General features: G+C 44.5%; 1 protein-coding gene across 2 annotated transcripts in view; it reads left to right on the top strand.

Annotated features, from left to right (window-relative positions):
* LOC147201756 (sodium- and chloride-dependent taurine transporter-like) overlaps positions 1–13057 on the top strand; it is a 29348-nt gene that overhangs the window by 9242 nt on the left and 7049 nt on the right. For both annotated transcript variants that reach the window (XM_086117582.1, XM_086117581.1), the window contains exons 2-10: positions 5390–5619; positions 5719–5853; positions 10383–10471; positions 10849–10994; positions 11615–11747; positions 11848–11982; positions 12261–12364; positions 12460–12584; positions 12908–13020. In XM_086117582.1, the coding sequence (XP_085973708.1) occupies positions 5391–5619; positions 5719–5853; positions 10383–10471; positions 10849–10994; positions 11615–11747; positions 11848–11982; positions 12261–12364; positions 12460–12584; positions 12908–13020 (1209 nt within the window). In that variant the 5' untranslated portion in view covers position 5390. The remainder of the gene's footprint in view (positions 1–5389; positions 5620–5718; positions 5854–10382; positions 10472–10848; positions 10995–11614; positions 11748–11847; positions 11983–12260; positions 12365–12459; positions 12585–12907; positions 13021–13057) is intronic.

The following is a 13057-nucleotide window of genomic DNA, read 5'->3' as shown; positions in this document are numbered from 1 at the left end:
AATTGATGAATGTTGGAACACAAATGATGGAGCAACATGTGTAGACAGACAGTAATATGTTTTGTGCCAAAAGTGACTAATACTGCAATGCACTGAAAGTTGTTGTGTCTATATGACTGCATTATATTCATAGCTGTAAATGAGCCGGTACGCAGCAGTACGGAGTACCAGCTCTTACCACTTTTAACCTACAACATCGATGTTTAAAGCTTGAAATCAACTTATTGCTCAACAAGCATTTTCAGCATCTTGTTATCCAATTGGCCAGTTTGCAGAGGACTGTGGGTTTTGCCTCTTCCACTGACACTTCCAATTACATCTCTTCAAAGTATTTTTAATGTATTTGGACTTTTGTTCCCATTACTATTGTTCTATGGTGAAAAGCCATCACCCCAGACCCCCTTTTCAATACTCCTCTCCTTTCCTTTCCATCTCCCAAGTGTAGGTAAATCAATTTTGGCCAATATCAACCAGTCCAGTCTATCTTCTAGTGTGGTCCCCCAACATTTGAAAGTGACACCCTCCTGACTGATGACACTGGAGACTATGTGTGCCTTGTTCTGATGGATCAGACTGCAGCATTCAATACAGCGTCTGCAGCACCGGGTGGGCATCAGTGGTAGCGCTCTTGAGTGATTTTGTTCCTGTTCGGCAGACAGAATTTTTGTTAACCTTGGTTGGAGTCGTGCTCTGCCCCACTGTTGTATGGTGCTCCACAGGGCTCAATTTTGGGGCCTCTACTATTTTCATTGTATTTTTCTGCCCACTTTTGCCCTGTCTGGAGGAAATCGGGGCCTTCAGACTTTTTTCACATTAAAAATATCAATATCAAAAATTAAGTACATGGTTGTTCTTGTAGACAAGATTAGCAAAAAGTATGACTCCTGTCATCTGGCCAAAATTGTTTTCAGTAAATAGAACCAATCTTTTTACACATTTTTAGCCTGATATGTTATTTTAAAAAAACAGGAGAAATATAACTTGTTAAATATTAAACTGTTATTTGGAAAAAGCACATTTTTAATCTAATAGATTAGAATTTGAAAAAAAAGACAAAATATTATTTAGTCTTTTGATTTTACCATTTATTTTCTTGGGAAAAAATACTTTGATCTTATAATATTGTACACCATTTCATCTTTCCTTCCTTCCTTCTTCACTTCCCTCCTTCCTGTGTGCAGACCGCGATTGGTTTTGATGCCTGCCGCTTTCCATTATGAAATGTCAGCTTTTGTAACCATGAAGCACGCAAAAGTGTCCGCGCGTGTGTGTGCGTGCGTATGTGCATGTGTGGCAGCTGCGATACCTGAGCAAGCAACACGCTTGTTACAAGCACACGGAACTAATGTGATTTACAGCGCGGGCTTGTCCTGGACTCCATGCAGGTCCACACACAGCTAGGAGCCAACAGTTTAGGATTTTTATTTATTTATTTATTAAGAATGTTTGCTTTTGTTTTGACTTTAGTTTGTTCAAATTCATTTTCATTTGTGTAGTTTATTTTTTTAAGTGCTCTGTTTTAGTTGCGTTTTTATTAGTTTTAGAATTTTTTTTTTTTTTAATATGGAGTCATTGTGGAGTACAAGATTAAAAATAAACAATTGACGTGGCAAAGCAAGATTGATTGCCTAATCTGGATCTTCTACTCAAAAGATGTGCTGATTTTAAATGTAAAGCAATGCAAGGGCACCATCTACAGGGAGCTTTCAGCTGGTAGAGTTGTTTAGCTGACCTGAGTTTCACAGACAGGCTAGTCGAGACGCCCGTATCGCTGACCATTGAAAATTTGAAATGTTCTTTGAGCAATAGAAACATCCACAGCAGTGAATGAGTTAATTATGCTACACGTCTTCCAATTGAGCTCAGTGCTGCCACTGCCATGTTGTGGCACAAGGCGGTACTCCAACCGAATGCATGCTTTAATTTTTTTCCAGACTTGCAGAAGTACAGTTGTTAAAAAAAAAAAAAAAAAAGTTATAACTTACACAAACAGAAATAACGATTGCTTAAAAATCATCAATATGGCCGCGGGAGCACGATATTGTTCATCCTTATTGGTGATGGTCATTAGGCCACCTTAAAATCAGCATCTCGCTCATGGCAATGCTCACATCACACGTCATCAAAGTTGGAATCACAAAAGACAACTGAGAACAAGAAGAGGGAGGATGATGATGATGATGATGATGATTGTGTAGTCGTTCAGCCCGGTGGAACTAAACATGCTTAAAAATAGTGGAGTGTGTTATATAAGAGTTTAGTGTATGTGTGTGTGACACACACTAAAACACACACATACACACACACACACACACACTTCCTGCGGCTGGCTCTCACGGCTGTGTGGGGGTCGTTCAGTGCAACTATAATAAATTAATAATAAAATCATAACATGGAATATAGAGTACTACATACACAATGAAATATATATGTACATATTCCTGTACAGTACATACATGGATGCACAATTATGTAGATAATGTAGATAAAAAATCATGCTTAGAGGATCTTAAAACAGACAAACGGGTTATTTTCTTTTAGAAAAAACTCATCTCTTTGATCGTAATCGTATATCTTTTGTTAAATATGACTAATGTTGTAATGTTAGGACATTTTCCTTGAAAGAAATACATCTTTTATCGCCATTTCCCATTTAATCTATTAATATTCTACTTTTCTTTTTAAAAAAAAGGCTTAACTTGTAATTTTATGATTCCTTCATAAAATGCCACTTTTGCCTTTTTGAGATTGTACGTACTCTGCAAAATAAAAATAATCTTTGTTTACTTTAATCTCAATATTTTCAGTTTTCTTTTAACCAGTATTGATAAAATAGCACAAATGTTTTCGCCCCCCCCCCCCGCCCCCCCGACCTGAAAGTCAAAGTGGTTTTGGATTTGCAAAAGTTCCTCCTGGCGTCCCCTTGCCATCATGGTGGCTTGTCATCAACCACCAGCGGCAGCTGACATAATGGCCCTCCATTGTTTGAGCACATACGCACGGCTCGGTTACAATTTAACCGTCGAGAAGCAGGTCACGCTCGTGTATCATTAACTTGACTCGGGGCACCCGAGACCCATTAAAAACCATTTCAACAGCTCGTCTCCTGCACTCAACGCTCCCTGTCATACACATTCCAACAACTACATCCAAGAAAAGCCTACTAGAACAGCCGCATTTAATTTGGGCTTGGGTCTGCTGGTTGGTTTCCCTAAAATGAAAATTTTGGTGAGAATAAATTATGGCAGACAAAACTGTGACCTTGTCACTACTGTTGTTTGCTTTTCTGACATCCCCAACTATAAATCTACCAAAACAAAACGGAGATTATTTTTATGGCAGAATAATCATTTATTTACAGATGTACAACTAAGAAACGCGCTGTGAGCAACTCTGAAACACCGCATGGCTTTTCTACATGCCGTTTGCCATTCGCTCCATCTCGTGAATCACACGATCTGCGTCCGACTGCAAACCACGTTCCATTTACACCATACATATCCAAATTGATTGCGAGGTGCATAAACTTTTTTCTCCCTCATAATCAACGTGACAAGATGAGATTTACCACCCAATCCCGGTCTTCTACTCAAACGTTGTGCTGACGTCAAATCCAAAGCGATGCACTGCTGCCATCTAAAGATGTTAGTCACGGCAGTGGTTTAGGAACCTGACTTTCACTTGGACTCCAACAGACAAATGTAGGCGTCCACATGGCAGTTGAAGGAGTTAAGATGAGTTTCAATGTGATTTGTCCATTCGGAAGACAGCCACGTCGCCAAATCTTAGGGTGCGGACACGTGTGCAACCGCGTTATCTCTGTTTTTTTACATTTTCTTCTCCTCTTGAGAAGATTTTTAAAAAAATCAATCGAGTTGTACAGAATGTAGAAGACATCTGGAAGGGTGTGTGTAGACTTTTCAGAATTGGATGTTACACGCATAGCAGTAGCCGCCTTTCATGAAGAGCAAGTGATGTGATGTCAGAATCGCATCACGCTTGTGTAATAAAAAGCCCTTTGGAAAAAGCTAAATACTTTGATGCTCGCTGTGAAGAGATTTTTTTTCAATTTCGGGGAAGCAAAGCAAAAATAACGTCGTATAACGTCTTTTTAGTGTGAAACTTTGAGCATTCCATATTTTCAAGAAAGATATCAGTGAAGCAGATTGGTAAACATTTAACATGTCCTGGAGTTGGCAATTTCTTTTTTGGTATCGTAATACAAATTCTTTTTTGAAAAAAATGCATTTGATGTGATGTTACTCTTAAAGAAAAGTACAACAAATGTATTTTTGCCTAGAACATGACTTTAATTTGGTAACTGTAACTAGCTGTATTTTGTGGCCTAACTCCTGCGCACCGCGTAACTGTGCCAAGGCGGCTTTGGCCCGATGTTGCTCGGAGGGAGGGCCGCGCCGCTGTGGGAGCGGTTACAGCCGACAGCAATTAATCATCTCCAATCAAAGCATTTCTTTTCATTCAATTTAAATTCTTTTTCCAAAATATTATTTTCTAATTTTGACATTTTTTTCTTGAATTAAAAAATAGATCTTCAATCTCATACTGTTACATGTGTAGGCGACCTAAAAAATGTCCAACAGCTTTTATTCTTTCACAGTCTGACTATTTTTAAATTCTGCTTTTTTTTTTAATTTGGGAACTTTTTTCTTGAAAACATGCTGCATACAACTTTTTAAAAAATTGTCATAGTATGACTAAAAAGGTAAAAAGAAAATAAAATTACTTTTTCATTTTGAGATGTTTGTTCTTAGAACATTTTTTATCTACCTTATTTTCTGTCAAATTATTACTGTATATATGTTTCATGTTCAATAAACAACCAAACAAGCAAACAAACAAACCTAATCTTGTAAAATTACATTTTCTTCCTACATTTTATCTTGTTTCTAATTTAACAAGAAGACAAAAAAATAACCAATTTTATAATGTTACAAGATTTTTTTTATTTGTTTACAAAATATTCCTATCATCTAGTAATTTTACAATTTATTTTCCCTGAAAAAAAAAACGGCTTATCATTGTAATTTTATGACTTTTTTTCCTCCAAAAGATTCAACTTTTATTTTGCAACTGAGAGACTTTTTTTTTTTTTGGTCTTGAAAGCATTCTCCCTAGAACTTACTATATTTAACTTGTGGACTAATTTGGCTATTTTTCCAGAAACACAAAAACTAAATCTTGTCAAAACCATTGATGCTGTCTATGACACATCTATGAAGCTATTTTGGGAGGCAAAAGTAAAAATAGTTGCGCTGGCGTTGGCCTTCTAAATTTACGACGACGACGACGTGGATCAAGCTCATTTTTCATCATTGTGTCGGGTTTATTGTAATCATTTTTTTGTTTGTTTTTGTATTTGTACGTTAAGAATGGCGCAGAAGGAAAAGCTTCAGTGTCTGAAGGACTTCCACAAGGACACGCTGAAGCCATCCCCCGGCAAGAGTCCCGGAACCCGACCCGAAGACGAGGCCGAGGGCAAACACCCCCAGCGAGAGAAGTGGGCCAGCAAGCTGGACTTTGTTTTGTCGGTGGCCGGAGGATTTGTCGGTTTAGGGAACGTCTGGCGCTTCCCTTACCTCTGCTATAAGAATGGTGGAGGTAAGGCAGCAACCCCCCCCCCCCCCCCCTCCCGAGGCAAAAGCGGCAAAAGTCTTTTCTCAAGCCTCCCCCCCCGGTGCTCTTTTCCAATTCTTCCAGGTGCTTTCCTCATCCCCTACTTCATCTTTCTGTTTGGTGGAGGTCTCCCGGTCTTCTTCTTGGAGGTGGCGCTGGGCCAGTTCACCTCGGAGGGGGGCATCACCTGCTGGGGGAAGCTGTGCCCCATCTTTACGGGTACGTCTCCAAATAGGGACACATTTTTTTCTGAGGCGAGAGCTTGAGAGTCCTTTTGGCCATTTTTAGCTCCCCGTCAAGGACGGTGTCCTCAAAAGCCCAAAATAGAATCAAGAGGACTTAATCTTCCGAGAGTGCAAGAAGACATATTAGGGCTGAAAACGTGACTTTTTATTTACGAGGCGAGGGGGGGGGGGGGCCGTTGCGATGTTCGTAGTGGTACTGTAGCGTTAGCATTTCTGTTTTAGATTTGGGGTTTTGGGTTTGAGGTTGGAAGCGAGCTCCAAAAGTGGGTTTGAATTTGAGCCTCGGGTGAAGTTTGGGTTTTTTTTGATCATGTTTGGCGTTTGTGAAATGGGGAAGGATTAGTGGATTGGGTTTGGATCCAGGTTAAGGTTTGGGTGAGGAGATCATGTTCGGGTGTTAAGTTTCTGCGAGGGTTAGTTTTAGACTTTAAGGTTTTAGGGCGAGGTTTTGGGTTTGATTTAAAGCCTCGGGTTCGGGTTTCGGTCGTGGTGAGGGACTTTATGTTGTGGTTAGGATTAGTGGGTTGATGATGCATAAGTGCTTCGGGTTTGGACTGGGTTTAGATCTAGGTTAGGGGTTTTGGGGTGAGGAATATAGCCTTAGGGTGTTTGCACCGAGGGGTTTATGTTATGAGAGCCTAGTTTCGAGTTTGGATTCAATTGAGAGCCAAGTTGGTTTTGGGGTTTGGGTTCTAGTTAGTGGATTGGGTTTGTGTCCAGGTAGGTAGCCTCGTTAGATTCAGGTTCTAGCATGAGGGGTGAGGGTCTGGGTTGGTGTCAGCGTTAATGTTAGCGATTTGGGGCTAAACTCGAGTTCCGTTTTTGGGTTGGGGCTAGGAAATGGCGGGTAAGGGATTTGGTTTCAGGTTTGGATCAGGGGTTGCGGTTCGGGTTGGGGCATGGGTTTGTTTTTAGGATTGGGACTCGGGTAGGGTTAGTGGATTCGACGTTAGCGGGCAGGGTTAGCTTCTGTGCGCTTTTCAGGTTGTTGTTTCGAATAGGATTTGCTCGCTTTGGGGTTCAGGTTTGGTGTGGGCTCGGCTGTTCTTCACCATCGATTCATCTATTTGTAAAAAGCGGTTCACCCTTTTGGAAATCAACACAATTGCTCAAATGAACGCACGTCCCGCCAACGTCACGCTCAAAGACATCAAGCGCTCACCCTCCGCCGGCGACCGATGGCTTTGTTATTGTTCCGAGTCATTGTTTGACTTCCACTGTCCTTCTGCGACACCGTTAATGTTCCACTTCCTGCATCTTTCGCATTTCGGCTCCTGACGCACGCCGTCCTCTCCTCCAATCAGGCAGCAGCCGCCGCTGTTGCCGGGCAACGCCGCGGCCCGGATTTCGACTTTGAAACGGCTTCCTGCGAGAACGCCGATTTGGTCCTCGCCGAGCCGCATCCCGTCTCGCCATCTTCCTCCCACTTTTCTTCCTTCCTCACGGTCGCCCCCCCCCCCCCCTCACCCGTTCCGAAATTGGGTCAATGTATTCGTTGCCCACGTCTGCTCGGCTAGATCTCGTTAATATTCATGACGCCTGTAATTGCTCCTTGCGATATTCACGCGGGACGACGCTTCATCGCTTGTTTTATCCGTTTGATTTCAGCCTACACACACACACACACGCACACACACACACACACACACGTGCTTAATACACAATAACGACCGACACGATGTACAGAGTGTCCTGGATCACAAGTTGCCAAGGCAACAGCGCTGCAACACATGAGAGCGATGGAGTGGGTAGAAAAACAGAACGGCAGGGTGAGAGAAAAAGACAGAGGTGGGCGGGGCAAACGCTGGTCGAATTCCGATGTTGTCCTCGATTCATTTTTGTCCACATCCATGTGGGGGAGAAAGGGGTGAGATTTCAGGTCAAGATTAGTTTATTTCAGATTTGGTCATGGGCTTTCGTTTGCGGGTTAGCATTTGAATTAAAGTCCCTGTAAAGTGAAACGACATATGTCTTTCCACATTCGAATGACTGAATTTGTCATGTGCCAATCAAATACTGTACCTGGAAAAAAAACGGATTACTTGATCGTCTAACGTTTTTCTTATGACTACATGCCATGAAACGACAGGTTACAGCCGAGTGTTTCGTGTTAGAGGCCAGTGTTGATTAGGGTTAAGGAGCTCAGGCGTTTAGGGAAAATAGGATTCTGCTTCGGCTTTGTGTGGCATTTATTTTAAGTTACTCTCGAGTTCAAGCTAGGGTCAGCAAAGGGGAAGATGAGCGGAGGATAATCTGGAACGCCCATCTGGTCCGGCGACTTTTCCTTACGAAGGTCTAGGACAGAATCTCGCAATCCTCATGTCAAGACAGAAAGAAGGACATTTCAAGATACGAAAGGTAGAAATACAGTCTGGGCTGCTACTCGCACCTCCGAGCTTCCTGAACGCAACATACTTATAGCTGCTCTGCCATTGGCTATTACCGAGCACCTTCCTGGCATCCCATTGGCTAAGAGGGACCTCTCCCATATGCGTCGTCGTGTGTAGATAGATAGAAATGTGTCTATGCAGCGTCCTCGTCATTCGCCTCTCGGGGCATGAGGCGTTCCGATAGTTTGACGTAAATGTGAATCACCCAGAAAATGTTCTCAAGGCCTGCCGCAATACATGGAAGGGTCCGTTTCGCTGAAGTGCAAACGTGGCTAGCTTCTAGCTAGCGGCATCTCCTGTCTTGCAAATTGAAATTGAATTTAAATCAACTATTTTAGCGTTCGTTTATAAAGTTAGCATCGGGGACTGGGTCGGTGTTCGTGTGTTGGGGTGAGATTAATGTGACCTATTTTTTTGGGGGGGGGGGTTCAAAAAATGAAAGCAAATGTAAAGTCAGATCACTCTCGCTTTCATCTGAGAAATACAGCATAAGGACGTTTTTTTTGCCCAACACCTGCGAGGTCAACTGAGGTCGTAACATCAGTGACATCATGGAGGACCACAATGTGTGTGTGTGTGTGTGTGTGTGTTTGTTTGATCAGCATCAGACCGTGTGAGCATAGGTGCAGAAAGACACCCAAGCGCACGCACGCACACACACACATACACACATATGCCCACAGATAGCACAAAGGACCTTGAAGGACATTCTTTTAGGCAACCGGCCTTGGCGCACGCACACACACACACACACACGCACGTGCACGGATGGCACAAAACACCTTGATGATGGCCGTTCTATTGAGCATTGGGCCTTGGCTCGTGTACACACACACACACACACACTCGAGCGCGCTACACGCAACGCAGCTGTTAATGGTTAAAGGGAGATAAGAGGCCTTCTTATGGCTAAAAATCAACGAGTAGTTCCTTTGTTTAGGAGACATTGCGAGGTATATTTTTGGCCGCGCCGCACGGGTAGAGCGCACAGTACGAGCTGATTAGAGCATTAATCTGGCAATGCCATCACGTCCGGTGGCTTTCCTTTATCTTGGTCCGGGGAGAGAACTTTGACGACTTCAGAATGAGACACAGTTAGAAAAAAAAAAAATTAAAAAGAAAGAATTAAGAATGGGACTAAAACAAGAGTCTCTGTATTGACAGCATCAAATCTGGAGATGGACTGATGGCATTCATCTCTGATTTCTGGCTTTCGAAGTCGTCCCGCACTCGTTCTTCATAGACACGTTCGGCAGGTGTAATTGCTCGCTCCCCGGCGGCCGAGTTGTCGCCAGTGACGTCTCCTGACTTTAAAAGTAGCGCTAATGATTCAGAGAACTTAACAACCTTTACAGATCAACACCAACGTTTATGTGACCAGTGATAGAATCAGAGTATTGCTTCAGTTGCTCTGATTTTGAAAAGCCGGCGCGTCTGCGGCGTTGTAGTTGTGTTTCGTTGTCTTTAGATCGCCATCGAATAGCGAGGACAATCTGGCAGTTTATTGTGAGGAGGAGAGGGATGGACAGCTGGTCAGACGCCGCAAAATGGAGTCTTGCAAGGGAACACAAAGCATACTTAAAGTTGCAATGGTCACATTTATTTTTATTTTTTATTCACTTTTGGGGGAGGGGGGTTTGTTGATACCTATGAATGCTATCTGCACGTTGGAGGCGTCACGGTTATACACTGTCAGCAGAAAAACAGCTGCTAGATAAAATGGGGGACGTTTCCTAACGAGGCCTTCAAGGTTGTTTTGGTACAAGTCTTGAAAATAACGCGGGCGTCTGCGCACCTGCGTTCAGCGTCCGCACACTCTGCCTCGCCCACGTACCGACGTGTGACTGCACGCTCTTGGTCTGATTCGGCTCGTATACGTGTGGCAAAGGGCGCCGAAGGCAAGCGAGAGGTCACGGCAGCCGTACAAGGGCTTAGCTTACGGGCGCGTGCCGTATACCTCCATGAAGCAAAACGAGCTACGCAGGAAAGTCTTTCCTTCTTCTCCCCGGGCTAACGGTATGGAGAAGGAAACCGCCTACGCTCGGTGTGCGACGAGGGCGGGCCTTACGTTGACGCCGCTTCCCAACATGCTGCTTTCCTTGTGCGCTTGCAGGAATCGGCTACGCCTCCATCGTCATCGTGTCCCTGCTGAACATCTATTACATCGTCATCTTGGCCTGGGGACTCTACTACTTATTCCAGGTACCGCGCGTCGCCCCCTTTTTCATGCGCCCTTTAACCTGATCACGCGATAAGCTGTCCACTGTAGTCACCGCTGTACCTGTAAGGGTTAAAGACGTGTCTTCAAAAAATTAAAATTGAGCCACGTGAGGACTGACCAAGAGAATAGAAAATTGAAACTGACCGAATTTGGACTAAGCGACTAAGTTTCAGTCGAGTTGCCAGTGATATTGCCTCCATATATGGCGATGGCAGCGCACGACGGAACAGCAGCTTTTCAAATCCGGAGGATTCCGTAAACGCTACGGCAACTTGGTCTTCCGACGCGACGTTCCGCAACGCACCCGCGCCGGTGTGTTGTTTTTAAGTTTCTGCCTTCTTCGCCTTTGCGCCTTCAGTGTTTCCAGCCCGAACTGCCGTGGGCCAAGTGCAACCAGCCCTGGAACACGGACCGCTGCATCGAGGACACGTACCGCAAGAACAAAAGCTTCTGGTTGCCTTCCAACTTCTCCAACTTCACCTCCCCTGTCACAGAGTTCTGGGAGTACGTACGCAACCGCACACAATGGCCCTTAGTAGACTCAAGCGCTCCAGGTTAGTTTTACGGGTTTGGCGTGAGGCTTTGATTTAGGATCAGGATTCAGGCCGGGTTAAGATTTGTGGATTCCTGTAGCGGGTTCAGGTTCGGGTTTGTGGGTTGACGTTACAGTTCAGGTTTGGGTTTGTCGTTTCAGTTCAGGGTTTTAAGTTAGCCGCTTTGGTTAAACAAAGACTTGGCGTTGGGGTTTGAGTTTCTTGGTTTGCGGATCCGATTTACGGTTGGGTTTGAGGTTCACGTTTTGGGGTTAAGGCTCGGTCAGAGGGCAAGACTCCACATTTGGGGTTACGATTAGGGCTTTAAGATTGTATTGTTAGGTTTGTGAGTTTATAGTTAAGGATTTATGGGTTCGGTTAAGGGCTGGGCTTGTTTTAGCGTTAGCGTTTGTTTAATTAAGGTTTGCGTTTGAGTTAGACATGGAGTTAGCTTTGGGGTCCTGATTTTTGCTTGTGTTCAGGGTAGGGTAAGAGTTCGGGGTTAGCGTTTGGGTTCGGGGTCGGGCTAGGGTCCGGCAAATAATACCGTTGTGGTTGAGATGTTAATCGTTGCTGTCCTTCGCGGTGCAGACGCAAAGTGTTGGACATGAGCAGTGGCATTGAGGACATCGGCCCCATCAAGTGGGACTTGGCTCTTTGTCTACTGCTGGTCTGGGTCATCTGCTTCTTCTGCATCTGGAAAGGCGTCAAGTCCACTGGGAAGGTCGGTAGTCGCCTCTGAACAGCATCGGGAAAATCGGCTAAGTCAAAAAGCAACAACACGAGGACGACTTCACACCGGCGTGACGTTGCCTTGCCTCCAGGTGGTGTACATCACAGCCACGTTCCCGTTCGTCATGCTCATCGTTCTGTTGATTCGTGGCGTCACCTTGCCCGGGGCCGCCGAGGGCATTAAGTTCTACCTGTACCCCGACCTCACCCGCCTGAAGGACGCAGAGGTACGTGCTAGCATGTTACCATGCTACTATGCTACCACTAGCACGCTACTGGCTATTATTGTTGATATATTGCCATGTTCTTAGTTACCATGGTACTCTGATATTAGAGTACAGTACCTCATGTCACTCGTTACTTTTGTACTACTTACAGTATGTCACTCGTCACTATGTTACTAGTTACTGTACCTTGGTATTATGCTACAAGGTGCCATGTTGTAAGTTCCAATGAGTTAGCATCACTCAGCCCCGTCTTCTCCGTCCATGTGCTCTTCTGTCAGGTGTGGATCGACGCCGGCACGCAGATCTTCTTCTCCTACGCTATCTGTTTGGGCGCTATGACGTCCCTCGGCAGTTACAACAAGTACAAATACAACTGCTACAGGTCAGTAGGCGGCACTGCAGAGGTTATGTGCTTTGTATTTTTGGGCAACAAGTGCGTATTGATTCATCGATTGATTGATGCCACGTCTGCCACAGGGACTGTTTGCTGCTGGGAGCCCTCAACAGTGGCACCAGTTTTGTGTCTGGCTTTGCAATATTTTCCGTCCTGGGCTTTATGGCACAAGAGCAAGGGGTGGACATTGCGGATGTGGCAGAATCAGGTGTGTCGCGAAACTCCTTTGACGTTGTCGTGAACAGCTCTGATCAATTTGAATGATTAACAATTTTTTTAAATCGCCAAGTGTTTTTGCTCTCATACGATGTGGACGAGGCTTCTAAAAGTGCTGAAACACCCCACCCGACTGTCTACTGTCAATCAAATACCTCTATCCGTCTATGCGTAGCTCGCTAGTTAACCGCACAGGGTGGAAGCAAAACGCTGTGTTTTGTTTGCGCCCTTGGGCGGTGTGCAGATGGAACCATCTAGTCACATGTTGCTGATGTCATATCCTGTATTCCCCGCGTCGCCATTTCCACTCCTTAGGTCCCGGCTTGGCCTTCATTGCCTACCCCAAAGCCGTAACCATGATGCCTTTCCCCACACTCTGGGCCATCCTCTTCTTCATCATGCTCCTGTTGCTTGGCCTCGACAGTCAGGTTAGCCACGTGCCTTCGTCGCACATGCAAAATCCAA

The sequence above is a fragment of the Hippocampus guttulatus genome, chromosome 8 (genome assembly GCF_054856545.1).
Source record: "Hippocampus guttulatus isolate MCC_2025c chromosome 8, RoL_Hgut_1.0, whole genome shotgun sequence".
NCBI classification, from domain to species: domain Eukaryota; kingdom Metazoa; phylum Chordata; class Actinopteri; order Syngnathiformes; family Syngnathidae; genus Hippocampus; species Hippocampus guttulatus.
This window is presented reverse-complemented; position numbering and strand designations above follow the sequence as displayed.